Source organism: Passer montanus, unplaced genomic scaffold, assembly GCF_014805655.1.
Source record: "Passer montanus isolate IOZ18808 unplaced genomic scaffold, ASM1480565v1 scaffold28, whole genome shotgun sequence".
Taxonomy (NCBI): domain Eukaryota; kingdom Metazoa; phylum Chordata; class Aves; order Passeriformes; family Passeridae; genus Passer; species Passer montanus.
The window spans coordinates 1,770,996-1,789,504 of NW_024367483.1; the positions used below are offsets into that span (position 1 = coordinate 1,770,996).

At 37.8% G+C, this 18,509-nt stretch overlaps 1 protein-coding gene across 7 annotated transcripts in view; it reads left to right on the plus strand.

Moving 5' to 3' along the window:
- The window catches only part of EPHA6 (EPH receptor A6), a 378,018-nt gene that overhangs the window by 77,878 nt on the left and 281,631 nt on the right, over window positions 1-18,509 (plus strand). For all 7 annotated transcript variants that reach the window (XR_005627917.1, XR_005627919.1, XR_005627918.1 and 4 more), the window contains exon 3: window positions 9,710-10,373. Coding sequence is in view for 4 of the 7 variants with exons in the window: in XM_039713221.1 (XP_039569155.1) it covers window positions 9,710-10,373 (664 nt within the window). In the remaining 3 variants the exon portion in view is untranslated. The remainder of the gene's footprint in view (window positions 1-9,709; window positions 10,374-18,509) is intronic.

Genomic DNA, 18,509 nt, shown 5'->3' on the forward strand with positions numbered 1-18,509 from the left:
AATGTATAAATCTCTCCATAACTCCATAGGTGGTTTTTCTTCAGAAACCTCAACAGCAGACCTTTGAAATAGATGTACTTACTGAAGCTGTCCATGTCGTGTCATAAGAAGTTCTTTGTTAAATACCTTTTAGCTGTTTTCTAATTTGGGTGAACCTAAAGGGATTGTAAACCTACATAAGATATCCTGGCCTGCCTACAAAATAAACTGAAATATAGTCAAATGAAATTTTCTCCTTTCTCCCATTAGCTCTGCCAGAAGGTGATTCACAAAATTACTTTTAATGTAGCTGAAAATACGAGTAATGAGATAAGGGAGGTTGAAAGAGCATGGGAGTTATTATTACAGTTCACATCTTTTCACACACAGGACCATGTAGAAATGAGATGTCTGAGAGTTTGTTTTGATGATGCACTCCTCTACTGTAGTGAATGGAGTGGGTTTAATGCCAGCTTATTTATAGTATAGGATAATTAAGAGCTTGATGCTCCCTCCATTTGTGCACTCAGAAATGGGAGGAAAGGAAGGAGCAGTGGGGAAGGGTAGCAAGTTATTTTCTTCCAGGACATTTTAACAAGTATGACTGAGCCAGAGTTCCCTGAGGAGACAGTGCTACTTTACAAGTCCTCCGTAAATAAGTAGTTACATAGGAAGGATGAACAAGCTGATATACTGGAAAACACTGGTGATTGTTGTATTTTCCTTTCTCTTCCCTTTTGTTTTTTCCTCTGCTCCTGCCATGGAGTTCACAGACTATAGATAAGGTTCATATGAATAATTTTTGGTTTGTTTTTTTTTTTCTTTAAGAATACTCTAGGCTTCTCATTTTTATGTATTCATTTCTCAGCACATTTTGAACACTTTAAAGATGTTTGCAACCTGTAATAGAAGAGTTATTATCTATTATCTAATATTATGTATATATTATATTATCTATTCCTTAGAGTTTTTTGGCATGGCTCTCTTTAACCTAGAAAATGAGTAAGGTTGTAATGCATGTAGCTGAAATACACAAGCCTATGAATTTACATGCAAATAAACTGCGCTGCTACTGATGCTGTTATTCAGTTTGCTCCACTTGTAATAATTGGTTCTTCTGTTCACCTCTCAGATTTTATTTCCAGGGGTTTAGGCTCAGTTAAATGGCAGGATATAGTAGCATTGCTTTTGGCTTTCACTGGAGTATATCAACATGATCCCTTGCAAGCCAATAAATGAAAGTTTGTGCCTTTAATTAGTCACATAGCTCTAATCTTGGTTTTCCCCCTTTTGATCCTCTGCCTGGAAGGGATGAGTATCTTGAGAAATAACCAAGTCATGAATTTGTTATTTGTAGGTAGCGATAAGGCTTGTTAGGATGGTGGTGGGAGGCTGGAGGTGATTTATGAGAGATGCAAGTGTTCAGTTCTCCAGCAGCAGTTGGGTCACAGGTATTCCAGCCAGATGTGTGCTGCAGGAATGGGCTGCACTTCACCAGGCAGCACAACAGCTGGAGGGGAATGGAGAGTGGTTCAGAAGGAGCCCATTAGTAAATGCACAGAGGAAGAGTTGTGCTGCAGGGGAGCTTTGCAGTGTCATCAGTTCAGCTGCTGTAGGTAGTGTCAGATCAGGGCATCCACACTGATACAGCTCCTGACACACAGCATGCTGGTAAAAATCACTGATCTGTCGCTTCACCTTCCTCCTAATACCTTTAGTTTTGCTTCTTTAGTTTTATGTCTTAGGCTGAATTAATGTGGTAGTGTTTATAAAGCACTCCAAAACAGCCTTACATAGCTGCTTTGTGTAATTATTATTTGTATAATTTCAATTAGAATCACTAATGGTCTAGTATGAGCTCAGTAAGTAGAAAAGGCAGGGTGTTTTTTTCCTTCTTTTTTTAAAAGGAAGTAGAATTGAGGAAAAACTGGGGAGAGATGGAAGAAGTGGACAGATACTCTTCTGGGTTTCATTTCATCCATATTAACCTCATTGCTTGCTAATTGTAGGAATTTAAATATGCCAATGCCCATGTAAAAAAAAAAAAAAACCAAAACCCTCTGAGATCCACTGCTTTTCAATTGGAAAACCTGGAAATTTATACAATTTCTGCCATCAGTGGTATTGAAATGCTTTTTTTCCCCAGAGCGACTAGTCAGGAAATGAAAATGGGAAACTCTGAGTCATAGCCCTCTTTGTGGTTGCACATAGCCAGGACCACTGGTGTGCTGGGATTCTGTGCTACTCACTAAAACTCCACTGTTGGAATGGTAAAGGCAAAAAAAATCTTACTGCTGCTGCAGGGGAATTTCAAATATCAGAATTGTAGATTCAAGGCAGGGAAAGCAAGTAAAACAGAACTGTTCTTTGGAAATTTGTGCGTTCAATTCATATTTGTGATGTGATGCAATGCCCAGTTTCTGAGGAGTTTAAGTGGTAAAAGCAGTTATTTGACTCAGTATGTGCATTATATCGTGGGGCAGACAAGGTCAGCTCTCAAACCGAGGGCTGAGAAAATCTACCAAGTATCTCTGCCTGCCCTAAAGTTGTTCTGGCTTCCCAGCAGGCCAGCCTAATTGGCAGAGTTAAAGTTCATGGGAAGTGCAGGTCTGCCAGGAGGAGAGTTTATGGCCCAGCGTGGCTACCAAGGAGCTTGGTGAGTCAGAGCCAGTGCAGTGGTGATGTGACAGCCCAGGGCTGCTCACAAACACCTGAATAAGATTAACAGGCAGACTCTGAAGTTGTAAAAATTTCTAAACTAGAAGTGTAGATCTTGCTTAGGGTTTGTTATTTGGGTTTGTTTTTGTGTTGTTGTTTTTTTGTTTTTCCTTAAAGCTTCCTCCACACTGTTTTTTCTGTGTTTCTAAATACCTGAGGACACACAAACATTATCTGTGCTATTTTGGAGATCCAGCAAGGTCCCTCAGGCCACATAGTTGATGCAGACAGCTATTGTGCAGCATTACCAAAGTACCCAGTGGCTTCACTGAGCAGTGTTGTAACATTCTGCTCCAGTTACTCCAAGTGTACAAGGTGCTGGGAGAGGCAGAGCCAGGATTGCTGCAGCTCCCTATATTTAGGAAATAAAGCAACACAGCAGAAAATAAGTCTTCTACTATTAAACAGCTAGTACTTGATGGAGCTTGATTGGATTATACCTACAGTTTGATTTAGTTATTTTGTAGTTGTAATTTCTTTCTCAGTCCTTGTTTGTCTTATTCCAATTAAAAGGAAGTATAAGCATTAACACTTATGTATTTTAAGTCGCGATATATCTCACTTACTAATCATATTTACTAATTTACTACTACATTTAATAAAGTAGGGACAGGACAGGGGGGAGAGGCTTTAAATGGAAAGAGGTCAGGTATAGATTAGGTATTAGGAGGAAATTATTTCCTGTCAGGGTGGTTAGGAACCAGAACAGGTTGCCCTGAGAAGTTGTGGGTGCTGCAACCTGGCATAGTGGAAGGAGTCCCTGCCCATGGATGGTCTTTTAACTCCCTTTCAACGCAAGGCAGTCTGTGGTTCTGTTGAGTGACCAAACTTGATCCTTTCATGCACACCTCTGTTATTCCACAGCAGACCCCTGTGCTTCAACACGTGTGTGTTGATGTTTAGAGCAGTCATATCCTTCAGGTATTCCTGGTTAATCCCATAAATCTCACTCAGCCAAGTGAAGGTTGCTGGGCTCTTGTTGCCCTTGCCCTGCCAGCATCAGCATTATCAGCATTATTCTGTGTTTTATCACAGCAGACTCTGCAGCTGCTGGCAGCCAAATGTAGCACACAATTATTGTGATTAGCAAAACCCAGCTCTGTTCTAGTGCAAGACACCTGTAAAACCACTGGGTTATGTATTTTTTATTATTATTTCTTTTGTAAGACAGAGGCCAGCAGGGAAGGTCTCTGCCACAGGTCCCAGGGATAGTGCACTGCTGGATTTTTGAAGGGCACACAGCAGGGTTGAGTGTTATGAGCTGTAGTATCTTGAAAATGTGCAGACTTTCTGCTTTCACTTACCATTCTCTGAATACATTGGGGGTGTTGCATTACAAAGGGATGAGATGCCCCTGGAAAGGTGATCAGCAGCACTTTTCACAACTGAATTGTGGCATCTCTCATCACCTGCTGAGGTTTTACCAGTGGGTTTCATTTAAAAAGCATCACACACCATCCTTGCAGATCCTTGGTGCAAGTCATTGAGTCTTCTATAGTCAATAATGCATTCAGGGAAACAATGGTCTTGTTCCAGAGTTCTGGGGGGAAAAGTATTTTATGTAGTAGTGGCTGGTTTCAATGATATTTCAATTTATAATAAACAGCCTTCATATGTATGTATGTGTGTGAATTATTTTGGGTTTTCTTCCCATTTTTCTGTACATTTCTTTTCTGAATGTAATTTTTCATTATCTGTTATGGAAGGAATTATGTATTATTCTCTCTGCCTTCTGTTTTATACTTTATCTGCCCTGCCCAGACAGTATGAACCTCATTCTATATGTAACTTTTTCATTGGTGCACCATCATGTTCCCATCTAAATTCTGGTCAGTCAAATAAATAGATTGCCTCACTAGCCTGAGCCCTACATCAGAGTAGGTATTTTGAGATGTAAATATGTTCCTTATCATCTTGATATTTTCTAGTAGATGCACAACATTCTTTGTTCAAGACCTCTGGTGCCCTTTCCTTCTGGAACAGTCCCAATTCACTCTCCAAGGCTGTCTTATTTTGCCTGCTGATCCAAAGTCCTATGCTGGCTAATCCCCAAGTGAGAGTCAATTGTTTCATGTATCTGAAGTTGGTCTCGGAGCAGGGCTGTCTTATTTTGCCTGCTGATCCCAAAGTCCTATGCCGGCTAATCCCCAAGTGAGAGTCAATTGTTTCATGTATCTGAAGTTGGTCTCGCTTGAATTTCAGGGTTCATCCCCCAAATCTCACCAAATCTGGGTCTTGCTTGCCTGTAGAAAGCATTTATATGAACCAGAAGAGTTTTCAGAGCAGAGCTGCATCACCTGGACCAGCTCATCAGTTGTTCAGTGCTTCATGTAAATAAGAGAAAAGCAGCTCACTTTTGGATTTCTATTTTGAGTGCATTAACAACTTTCTCTCCTGTGTTCTCTCATTTATATTGCCCTAACTGTTCTTTATTTATTCAATTTTGATTTTATTTCCTTTTAATCATGTTTACTTCCACAGATTTTTAGGGGTTTGCCCTGTTACTCTCATATTCTTTGCCTGAATAGAAAACAGATGTCACAATTTCCTCTAATCCTGCATTGTGATTGTCATTTTAGTTCTACAGAGCTAATAAAATTGTGCTACATATCACTATTCATTCCCTAAACAACTTTAAACCACCTCAGCTTTAAATGTAAGAACATAAGTAGTTCAGTTGCTGTTCTGTTTTGCCAGCTATGTCAACTTGTACTTGCTAAGACATACAAATAGCTGGGGAATTTGGCTGTTTTCTGCTTTTTTCAAATAGCCATATTTTGGGAGTTCAGTGTTATCACTCATCTTTGGGGATCTGAGCCCCTGTTTTCACACACAGAACTGTAGATCTTGGGAAAAGTGAAGGCAAAGAAAAATGAGTTAGTGGGAAAGGAGAGAAATATTACCTTGATACCTTTAACTTAGAGCAATTTTGTAGCTCTTTGAAAACAGTGAGATTAAAGAATATTTAAATGTCATCATAAATGCCAACTATGCCTTAAAATGTTCATTTCCTAAGCACATTACTTTGAGATAAGTTTTTTTTCTTCAGTTCTGTTATGTAGTGTGTAGCTGGTTTTGCCTGAATGTCACTACAGCAGCAAGATGTGTAAATGTGCATTGTCAGATGGCAGTTGCATGCCTAGTGCAAGTCCTCCTCTGGTGTTTCCTCCTTTGGGCCTTTTTGATCTCATTTTGAGAACATCATATCACTAGAGATTAGTATAAGGGAATTTTAGAAAACTTTAAAACTCTCTTTATTTTAACTATTCTGCTTGTTTCCATGGAAATGGGAATCTATAAGATTGTCAGGAGTGAACAGCTGAGTGTGTTCCATATGTGTAGATTTCATTAGATGACTCCCAGCTGAAATCTGGGATGACCTAAATAAGTAGTAAATCATTTAGTGGGGTAAAAAAAAGGACCAATTCAACAAAAACACTGTATGCCTTCTTTTTGTCCTCATTGGATGTGGTAAGTAACAAAATGCTTATTTAACTCTTTTTGGGGTACATGAGTTGAATGGATGCGCTTGCAGCTTTCCTCAGACTCTTTTTCAGGATAGTAGCAGTTCTGTACAACAAACATAGTCCATCCCTTTGATGGACTTTTTAACTGTGACCTGAACTCTCTCAAGTGGATGTTTGTGGGCAATGAGGGATATATATGTCAGAAAATTGCATTTCTACAGTTCAGGTTCACTGAATTTCCAAATGTCAGCCTATGTTTGTGTGTAAGAAATAGCTGACAATTCCATTTCTGAAATTACCTCGCTTGCAGAAGCCAAGAGAGTAAGCCAGATCTCTCTGGCATGAACCTTATATGTTTGTTCCTCAGTTTAGAATGGAAACCTTCCTCTTGTTCCCAGGTAAGAATAAAACTTATTACCACTGAGGATTTGCTTTAACAGTTGTGTCTTCTTAGCAGATAGGAAAACGCAGAATGGCTGAAGTCAACAGGTTTTGCTCCCCAGTTTCCCATCGCATGTTATTTTCAGGCACTACTTCTTCCTTCAGTTCTCTGCATGGAAAGCCAGTGTTTTGCTCAACAAGTGGTTTGTGTAGCATATCTTACCCAGGGGTGCCATTGTGTGCCTGATACCTAAATGTGTTCATATTAAGTCAGCTACAACCTTCCCTTGTTCAGGGGTGAGCTCAGATACACTGGTTAGGAATGTGCAGGTGCAGAATCCTTCATTTTTAGAGAATTATCCTTAGAGTAAAATGATAAGGATTTCTTGCTTAGAATACAAATTTTGCTGCATTTTTAAGAGCAGATGTTTTCTTCCATAAACTGGTGAGTGAGAGCATTGGTTACTTATGCCCTTTTTTTTCTTAAAATGAGGGAAAATATCAATAAAGAATCTGGAGGTATGCAGGATTCTAAAATTGCCATCCCAGGTTACCAAATTGCTGCTGGGCTCAGTGCCTTAATAACTGTTATCTGAGATTAAGAACCCAATATTAATCCATCAATCAGTGTGACAGCTTGTGGGAGAGGTGTCTTTCACTACATGTGAAGTTTACTCTGATATCAGCTCATTAAGAAGTAGATATTTTCAACTGCTTGATATAGCTACCCTTATTTATTGGAAAAGCATTCAGTAGTGATGTCTACTAAAAGGTTCTTGCTGTTTTTTCTTAAGTTTCCAGTGTTTTGTTTTAAAATATAATTAAAAAATTTGGAATCCATGAAAATAGATTTCAGTATTATATAGCTTCAAGTTACATGATTTTCTCTTAGCAGTGTTCTCTGTAGAGCTGTCAGATATTAGTGAAATTTAAAAATGAGAGGTAGTAAAGTAGTTTGTAGAGGTATGGAAACAGCTGAGACTTTATCTAAAGAAAATCCCAGTGTGATTTGTAGCCTAATCTCATATTTTGTACTTGGATATAACGAGTAATCTTGTAATCTTCTCTCCACCAAACTTCAAATTCTATGATCTTCTATTTTAATTATTTACTCCTCCTTTATGCTGCGTATAAAATGTAAGCACTTAGCCATGCTGATTTTTATTCCATTTTGCAACTAGAATTTTGAAGTCTTTCCTCCAAATAATGCTTTTAACATGCTTTTCCATACATCCTGCAACTCTAGGTGTAACAATTAGCTTTATGCTGCTGCTGCTTCCATCAACATTAGCAGAGGTTTCCCTTGTTTGAAAGGACCATAAGCAAAAAGTTTTGAAGGTCAAGCAACACGTTGGGATGGGTGAAGTTTGAAGATGGTCTGAACTGTCAGCTTATCTAAGCCAGACAACTCGTGGCAGCTTTTGTGGGTGTCAGGTCAGGGATTTTTGTGGGAGTCGCCACATTCCTGTGCAGACATCACCAGTGAGATGCTTCTGGTTCATCTGATTTTGAATTTTTGCACAACTGAAACTTCATTTAATGAGAACTAAATTTGATTAAAAAAGAAAAAAAAATGATCAAATGAGAACTATAATGTGAAATGCATCCAAAAGAAAACCTCTGTGTGTTTGATAAATTTTGGGTTTTTTTGACTGCACTGAATTCAACTGCTGCCTTTCCTGACTGTTTTTTTATCAGATGAGAAATGCAACTGCAAGGTAAAATGAAAAGTAGATTGTATTTCATGCAGGGAGACTGTGTCCACTATCAGAGTGTGTTCTGTCACACTTTTCAGTCACTGAAAATTTTGGGCTTGTGGAAGTCACCTTGTTTCTACTCTGTTCTAGGACTGGTACCTAAGAGCGCATTCTATATCTGTAACCATACCTCACTGCATGGCCCAGTGCAATGGCTGGGATGAGATGTTCAATGTTAACCTTTTTCCAAGTATTTTATATGTGTGATGTTTAGACTACTAGCTCTGTTAAAATTTTTTGCAGATTTTAAACATTTTTCTTGCCCAAAGGTAAATCCCTCTAAAATGGGAGATCTCAGCAGGTTGTCTGGGAGCAGAGTCGAAAGGCACAGGCACAAAGCATGAGAGATCTGCTTTGAGTGGACTAAAGCCCTGTCCATGTTTGATCAATCCATTTTGTTTTATTCTTTGAAATCACTGATTGAAGTTCTGGCCCTTTACTTTCCTATGGAAGTAACAGATTTATACTATTAACTTCATGGTTAACAGCTGACTTTAGGGCTTTAACTTCTTAGTTCAAATTGAGATATTGATTCAGAGTGAACATATAAATATTTCTGAGGAGAATTCCCTGGTAAGACGAGGATATTTTGGATATTTTTTTCTCAATAATTTTAAGTGACAGTATCATATTGTGGCTTTTAAATTAAGTTGGCCTATGCCAGTTTGGAAAGCTCTTCTATATTTTAAAAACAACATTGTTGTTTTTTTTAAATAGCCAATTTTAATTCTGTTTGGTGTGCTGGAGTTGTTTGGTGGCTTTTTTTAGTTCTTTTTTTCTTTTTGAGACCTCTGTGGAGCATCTCATCTTCCTTTTAATGTGACTTTAATGTTGGTTGGTTTTGGTTCTTATTTTGAGGTTTCTTCCTGCTGCTTCTGCCCCAGTGGATCAGTACATCTAAAAGCTAAGCTAAAACTTGTGGTGGGATACAATATTTTTGAATACAGAACTATAAATAGTTCTGTGTTTTGATAAAAAAAAATCTCGAATGGTATATTGATATCATGACTGCTCAATAGAAAGTTGATTCAGTTATATTGAAGCTATTTTTGTGATGTTGGTAATCTTTTGGAGTAGCAGATTATATAATAAGCATTTGGTGAGCCTTTGATATAAGGTATATGTAGAGATGTATATCTATAAAATACAAACATGGCCTGTATATCATACTTTGCTAGACCCCACAATTTTTTAATGTTTTTGTTAATAGAAATTTATTGTGGTTTCTGAAATTAGACTTCTGTGATGTTCTGTAGTTATCTTCTTTTAACTACTGATTTTCAACTAAACTTGACGTAATTATTTGTAATTAAGCCATAGTTGCATATACATGGGGCACGTGTGTGTGTGTATGCATGCATAATACATATTTTTCCTGGTTTTGAAACACTTTTATTTTCTTTTCAGTGGGATGCCATAACTGAAATGGATGAACACAACCGTCCCATCCACACTTACCAGGTGTGCAACGTGATGGAACCCAACCAGAACAACTGGCTGCAAACCAACTGGGTCTCCCGCGACGCCGCGCAGAAAATCTACGTGGAGATGAAGTTCACCCTGAGGGACTGCAACAGCATTCCCTGGGTGCTGGGGACCTGCAAGGAAACGTTCAATCTCTACTACATGGAGTCAGATGAGCCTCATGGAGTAAAATTCAAGCCAAACCAGTACACCAAAATTGATACCATAGCTGCTGACGAGAGCTTTACCCAGATGGACTTGGGCGACCGCATCCTCAAGCTCAACACGGAAGTTCGTGAAGTTGGGCCCATCAACAAGAAGGGATTTTATCTTGCTTTCCAGGACATTGGAGCATGCATTGCTTTGGTGTCAGTCCGTGTCTATTACAAGAAATGCCCATTCACGGTCCGTAATTTGGCCATGTTTCCTGACACCATTCCAAGGGTGGATTCTTCCTCGCTGGTGGAAGTACGGGGCTCCTGCGTGAAGAGCGCTGAGGAACGTGACACCCCAAAATTGTATTGTGGGGCAGATGGGGATTGGCTGGTGCCTCTGGGACGATGCATCTGCAGTGTGGGATATGAAGAGTTGGAGGGCTCCTGTCATGGTAAGAAAACATTGTTCAATTTTTCTTTTTTATTTTTAAGAGAAGTCATATGCTGTCATATTCTCTTCCACTGTCCATAATAGTTTTGAAATTACTTGAGAATATGTGCTTTTTTTCTGTAGTAATGGTTGTGAGCAATGATATCATGGTGGCTGCTGAGGCTGTCTGCTGTGATTCAACACTGGCTTTACAGCAAATGGGGAAGAGAGAGTCTGTACCCATCCTTTCCAAAAATGACTCTGCTATTTTGCTCAAGAATTTCTCAGATTGGATGGTGTTAGGCAAGCTGCACAGCAACCTTGGATAATAGAGAGCATTAAAAGCACTATACAATGTAATCAGAAAATGAAATTCACTTTGTTGTCTGATCTCACTGGCATTAATTATCAAAATACACTCATTGCAAAGATACAATGTTGACAGTGCCATTATTGGAAGCCAGCATAATTCTGTACATAAGGTCAAAAGGTTTCTCTCTTAATGGGATAAGGATTTTCTCTGAAACTTTAATGCTGAATGAATTCCTGTCCATTATGCAAGTGAGTCATATACTAGAACTGTCCATGAGCAGCCAAAGTCTACCAGAAATGCTTTCTGCAGTGCATTGACTCCACTGGTTTATTCAATTGGTCATCTGATCTGCTGAGCAGGACCTCCAAAGTGAAATGGAGTACCCAAAGCCACAAGTTTTTGCATATTCTTACCTATTTACCCCAAGAATTACAAATTACTACTTTAGAAAATTCTAATCTAATAGAGCTTCTGCATGTTTTGAAATAATTTTCCTAAGTTGTTGTCTATTTAATCTTCTACAGTGAAGCTAAATTTTTGTGCTACTTTTTTCCCTGATGGTTTTCAGAATACATTTGTCTTACATTACTTTGTGAATGTCATGCCCAAGGCAAGCTGAACTGCATGAGTTGCTTTCATAACTAAAGGGCACAATTTAATTCCAGTAGTTCTCACTCTGCAGTGTGTAAACCATGTGTGGAAGTGTTCCTCCTGTTCCGGGTGGCCACGTTTGTGCCAGAGCTGGTGGAGATGTATGTGTGGACAGCTGGGAATGCATTTGTACAATGGGATTTTTTCAGTGTGACTGTTGAGAGTTGTGAACTGAACCATGATGTGTGTATTGATAGACATCTTTCAGACAGCCATAATGTTCCATTTTGAGGCTTTGCTTCTTGGCTGAGACATGAATAACAAATTCAGAGTTTAAAAGAGTTGTTGCTTATTAGTAAATCATGAGAAAAATCTTTAATACCCATTAAATTTAAAAATACCTGAATATTAGTAACTCTCTGAGAGGAGAATTTTTAAAATTTACATTGAGCTTCTTTTCAGAGAACCAGAGACTAGGTGGGGAGGAGTAAAAGCAACTCTATCTTAACCTGATAAGACCTGATCTAGATTTATAAAATTTTCATATCTTTTGGGTCCTAACCCCAACCCAAAGCCCTTTTCCCCCTCCCATTCCCCTGCTGCAGTTGCAAATCTGAGTCTTGAAAGTGTTTTGCACCATTCTGTCAGTGCTTTGTACAGCCATAATCTGTGACATACTCAGGAGAGAACCATTTCTTTCTTCTGCAAGAAAAGGAACCATCAGAATAATAATTTTGCATTTTGAAGTCTGTTCTGAAAAATAATTGGGTATTGGGCAATACTTGCTGATACTTGAATATATTTATCCTATTTACACATGGTGTCAAACTTTTTATACCCCAGTGGGGCTCAGTGGGGAATGAGCACTTCATGGCAAATATGGCTTATCTGTCACAGAATTTAAAGAGTAAGTCTTTGTTTTTATATTTGTGCAGATATTCACAAAATATTAAGTGGCATAAGGAAGGCTATTCTGTCATTGTCATTGCTCATCATTTTGCAAAGCAGCAAGAATGGGAATAAAACCAGTCTTTGATCAGTTTTACTGCTGATGTTAAAAATCATAGGTTATTTTCAGCTGTCTAAATCTCATTTACCTGCTTTCCTAACTGGCAACATTTCAATTATTTCAATATATGTCAGGTTTGTTCTTCTCTCTCTTTGTCTGTGGCTCTCTCAGTATTCCCTATCCATTGCATTTTCTTTAAAAAGCATTGTTTCAGAGCCAAAGTGTCTGAGAAGTGTTCCCAACTGGATTGAAAATATCCATACCTGTTAAATGTATACCCAAATGTCTCCAGTTAGTTCAGAGGCATATTAATAGGGAATTTTTCAGTAATTTGCGACCGTCTTCCTTTTCTGAAGTCAGTAGGGGGGAAAGTGGCATTGACTGCAAGAGATTCCCAGGTATTTGTGTGTTCTGTACATTTTTAATGGGATAATTTTAATGGGAATATAGCAATCTTTTCTAAATTTATTATGTAAACAGTCTCTCAGTCCTTGTTTTAAATCTACTTTTCAAGATCTCCCTCTCAAAATCCTGAAATAGCAGCATCATTCACATGTTGTTCTGTATCTTTAGGCATAATGAATCAATTAAAATCAGTAATTTGGCAATGCAGATCAGAAATGGCTCTGATATGAGCTGTTGGCTTTGCTAATTCATTTGCACCAGCCTCAATACCAAGTTTCAGGTTAGAAGGAGGAAGTGCTGCACAGGATTCTGGTAAACAACAATTAAAAGTGGCATGTTCATACTCTGTGTTCTCTGAATGTCAGCCCAAGATACGAGTTGTGCTAAATTTAGCAAATGTGTAATATATACAGGTGGTATCAGGACTTTGTGGTGGGGGTTTTTCACATAGGAGCAAACAATCATGACAAGGAACCTTTTATGAACTTAATCATAATGGTTCAATTCTGTTAGGGCATGATATGGAAATAATTGGATGACTGTTAACTGAAGTTTGACTTTCTAATGATTTACCAAAAATTATCTGAATTATTCAAGGTTACAAATTAATTGCAAAGAAAAATTCAATTATATATAGCAAATACTAATTATTATGGTAATTTTAGATTTTACTTTAGTCTTAACCAACCAAACACAGTGCAAAAGTGTATTTTGCCAGCAATAAAAATTTGATTCTTCTTGAGGAGTATTCTTAGGAAGCCACCACTTCCAAAGTGGGATATATTTGGTATAGCTGAAGCAATGCTAAGTGTTAAAAATATAAAACAACAGGTGCTGACAGACTCACCTTACTTATTTTAATTGAGACAAATAAATGAAAATGTGAAATTCAAATTCTCTGACCCTGAGTTGACTGAACAACACTCCCTAGGGATACTAATGCCTGAACACATGGAGTTTTTAATTGAACAAACACTTCTTTCCATTATTCATCACTTGAGTTCGTGGTAATGTTTCAGTGCTAGGTTTTCTGCTTTGGCAGCTGATCTTTGTGTTCTTTAGTCCTTCCATGTGCTCTTACTGGAAACTACTCTCATTTTTCAATTAACTAATCCCCTCCCCATATATACACCTGTACTGTGGCTTCGTTTTTGGGAAACCAAGCAGTTCATGTTACAGTTATGCTTTAGTTACCTGTGTGCTGGCATCAAAACAGGAAAAGTGGGGAATAAACTACTTTGGAACTGCAAGTTACGGCGATACAATACTGTGTAAGGTTCCTTTTGGGGTTTCTTCCATGGGTTTATTTGCTCATGAGATTGACTCTTTACCAGGCACTGAAGGAAGCATCCTTAAAGGAGAACCATAGAAAGGTTTTGACTACAAAAAAGGGACAAAATGAGATGAAATACAAAATTTTCAGTGGCTACAAATTATCTTTTTAGGGGAAAACCTTTCCACCAGGGTACTTCCTGCAGCAGAGCTGGGGCTGTTCCACAAGTGCTGGAGTAGATCCCTAAGATAGAGGGTGTACAATTCCAAATTTCTCTTTCCTGTCACCCAGAGACAGGAATTTGTCAGAGGCTGAATGGTGGTGAACTAAGAGGATCCACGGACTTTTTTCTCTGTTGTGGAATGGGGCAGTCACAATTCTGTCTGCTTGATCTCTCCAGAGATAATTTAAATAGTCGTCTTTTAATTGTTTGCATTAATTTTTTTCCAGCAAACAGCCATATAGTTAGTGAAATTTATAACAGATTCTTAACTTTGTGACTGCTCTGAAAGGAATTCACACTTTTTCCCAGTGCTTAGGCAATGATGGTTTATTTTAGATAATTTGTGAGTCTGCAGAGATTTCACAGTTTCAATGGTAGTACTTGAAACCTTTGTGATTATTGGTGAAATATATTTTTTACTGAAAATCCTGCTCTTTAGCCTGTGTAAGGCTGCACATCTGTGAACACTCACCACAATTATAACTTTTAATTCTGAATATGGATAAAGTTGAATTGTGATTTGTCAATCCCAGATTCACTTCTTAGGTGTAACTGCTGAATAGTTTTTAGTACAATGCAAGAACAAGGACACGGGGGGAAAAAAGAAGTTGTGGATAATTGCAAATGTGTAGATAGATTATGGAAAAGTAATTGATAATGAGCTGTTCAAAGCTTCTCAATGTATCTAACCACAAATAGCTGCTAGCATGTGGAAAAACTCTGAACTCAAGGCCTGCATACATTTGAAAAAAAGAATTTACAGTGGACAAATATTTAAATTATTCTCTGTTCTGAGGTGACATTGCCAATGCTACTGGCAGCACTTTTAAGTTCCTATATCCAGGTTTTAATTTCTAAATGGCAGGTCAGTGCCAAGCTATTTCAGGCTGTATCTCTCATTTGTACTTTTTTCGTTTGCACAACGAAAAACATTTTGTCCTTAAGGCTTGCAATTGGTGTGAATTAAAAATAACATTGTTGCCTGGCTGAAATAGGAGGCAAATGAGGGATGATGAAGTGTGGTATGGATGGGATATTACTTACTGTCAAAAGGATGAGTTTTTAGTGAGTTGTTCCAATCTAGAGAGGTCTGACTTGGCTGGATTCAGTAATTTCACCTTTTTTCAACACTTTTAGGTTGTTTTGATGGCTGCTTCTGGTTTTGAGTTAGTTTGTTGTGTTTTCATTTGTTTGTATATTTTAATTGTAGCATTTTTGCATCATCTTTTCAGTGCATTAAAATGGGGATATTTAAGTTAGTTACTGATTTTGATTTTTGAGGGTGTCTGTTTTTTGGGTTTAGGGGTTTTTTTGTGTAACTAAGTTGTAGGAATTAAGTACCTGAGGGCACCTGTCTTCAATGACTGCCTGAGTTAACAGCCAGAAAAATCTCAGTGCTGTATAAATTCACATTGCAGCTCACAACCAAGCATTTTTTATTGAATCTACAGCCATCTGCAGATTGTTCAGCAGGATAAACACAAAAACTCTGATAAAACAGCTGAAAAGGGATGCTGCTTCAGAAGTATGTATTTAAAGGACAAAAAATCCCTTTACAATTGATTTTAGACAGTAAGGAAACTCCAGTGATAACAAATGAACAAAATTGTTTGCAAATTCTTGTCACATCATACTTGCATTATTTTGAGCAAACAAAGAACCTTACATTAGTCACTGTAACCTGGTTTCCAAAATATTTCACTTTAAAAATTCAAATCGAAGCCTTGATTTTGTAATTGCACCTAAATAAATTATGCATAAATAGAAAACTTATTGTTTGTGAACTGAATTAATGTTGGAAATTGCTGTTTTTCACTCTGCTACTGAAATGTGCATTGAACAGAAACCTGCCTTGATAGTGGAACAAGGAAGCTAGCTGAGGTTAAATAGTGAGTCTAAAACTAAAAAAACTTTAATATTTTCTGTTTGTACAGACAGTCATGAAACTTCAGCAGCAAAAGCTTACTGATAACTCAAGTGTGTCTTGCCTCAGGTTTTGCGTTAGTGAATATTGCTGGATATTGATCCTACCAGCTATTCTTGATAAACAGTAGACAAAAATTGTCCCAGGGACTGCAGGGATTGATTTTGCTGTTGTTGTGTGTGACTTGGTAACAGAGCTTCGTGATTTGGCATTAGCAGCAGCCCACAGTAAATTAATTACTTACCCTTGCTCTGCTGAAAAATGTGCAGTGCCGTGATGGCCACATGGAAAAATTGTGGTGCTAATGGGAATAAGCTGTTTAACTTTTACAGAAAGTATAAATACAAGTGTGTCTGTACATCTGCTTAACTGTATATAGACTAAGTACATTGTAAAACTGTTTGTTATTTTTTAACTTGAAGTTTCTCCTGTGTTGCCAAAAAGGAGGAGGACTGACAGCTTGGATGCTGTAGTGTGGCAGGAGGGGAAGGAATGCACTGACTCTGTGTTGTTGTCCTGTGTCCCTCACTGTCATAGGATTTGTCATCAAATGGTTGTCACATCCTATAGACACTATCAGAAACTCTGGCCTCCATTCTTGGGTAATGCAGCTTTTCCTTGCCATGTTTGTTTTGTTTTTTTCTTCCTTCTTCTGGGAGTCATTAGCTAAAGCTTCAGCTCAAATATTTCACATTAATTTGCCTTGGAAGGATGTTCATTGCACTTCACACATGATCTACCTTAACTGTTTCAACAATCATATGTATTGAATGTGGGTGACTTTTGTTTGAGTGAAACTCTTGGCCTGCTGTACGTAAAATTTCAGCATTGCTTGCTTACATCTTCTTACAGCTGAGGAGGTTTTCCTGCAGCTGGAAGAGGAGTGTGATGGGGGTTTTTTATGGCTGAGTATATCCTCAGCACTTGGCTTTCCTCAGTGTGCTAAAAATGTACATCTGAGTTTGGAGGAGGTCTTGTGTGACCAAAAAATGGAGGCGAGTAAAACCATAATGCTTCAGTTACAAAGCCCTGATAACACTTGTGGAATACGAAATGCCTTGTGCTACTCATGGAAGTTGTTAAAACTTGGGAAAGACAAATCCTTTGTGAGAAAGCTGTGACAAGTCTTGGCCCCCAACTTACAAAAGAATGCAACTGTGTGCGCAGCACAATTGTGTTTTAAGGATTTCCATGGCCATTTCTTATAGGAGAATAAACAGTTCTGGCTCAATAAGGGCTTCATATATTTGTCTTTGGAAATTCAGTTTCTACAATTGTTGTTATTCCTGTTGGAGCCCTGAACACAAATATAAGCTAAGAGAAAACATTTTAATCATAGTGCTTGGTGAAAGTTTCCAAAGTTTTTACACTACAGTACATTATGGATCTTTTCAATAATGATAAGAAATCTGACTCAATTTGTAGAATATATGTAATTCTAATTATATAATAGATGTAATATAATGGCCCAGAAATGCTCAAAATCTAGGAATTAGATTTTTTTCTGTTTGAAGATTTTTTTTCCTTAGGCTTCTGAGCAAAAGCACTTAAATTTGTGCTTTGAAATAATTAAAACATTTTAGAATATCATTATTATTAAAATATAGGTTATGTCCCCTTTGAGAACCCATAAAGTGGAGATCCAAAGTCTGAAGATAATCACTAGCATTTCCTCCGAGGCAAGTTATTAATCACTAACACATTTACAAATAAGCCATAAAGCATGTTCTGTAATGAAACTGTTCCTGTAGAGGTTTAGCATCATTTTATTCAGTCAATTATTAAAGCATTTGTGCTGAGAAATATAATTTACAAAGTGATCAATAAGAAGTTTTCTCTGGCGTGGGCTAGGAATCACAAGCAGGAGTGAATGCACAGAGAGATTTCTGAGGATGTTTGTCCTGAATACAAAAGAACGTGTGTGGGTGTTTAAAAACTTGAACTATATTTGCTTTTTGCAAGTCTCAGTAATAATGCAAAGGAGACAAGATTTCCTTTAGCCAACACACTCTGCCTTTTCTTACTAAACCTTATAGTGGAGAATAATAGAAAAAGAATTAGTATCAGTTGTCTTAGAAAAACTTATATAGACCATAAGGTCATTCTGTGTCACAGAATAACTCAGATTTTAAGGGCAGTGGTATTCCAAAGGTTCTCAGAAACTGCACAGAGCAAAATTTGTGTCATGTGAGGCTTTTTTTGGGCAAAGCAGTTTGGAGGCTGCTCACAAGCTTAAGTTCTTGCTGAATGGGAAAAAAATCCCAAAAAATTGGATGGCAAAGGCAGCAGTATTAATGACAAAATTTATGACTGACACCTTTGTATAATAGAAAAGGGAAAGGAAGAAAAGCTCCTGTGAAAGGGGAGGCACCACTTTGAGATTTTTCTATCCTCAGTAGTTTCAAGACCAGTCATGAAGA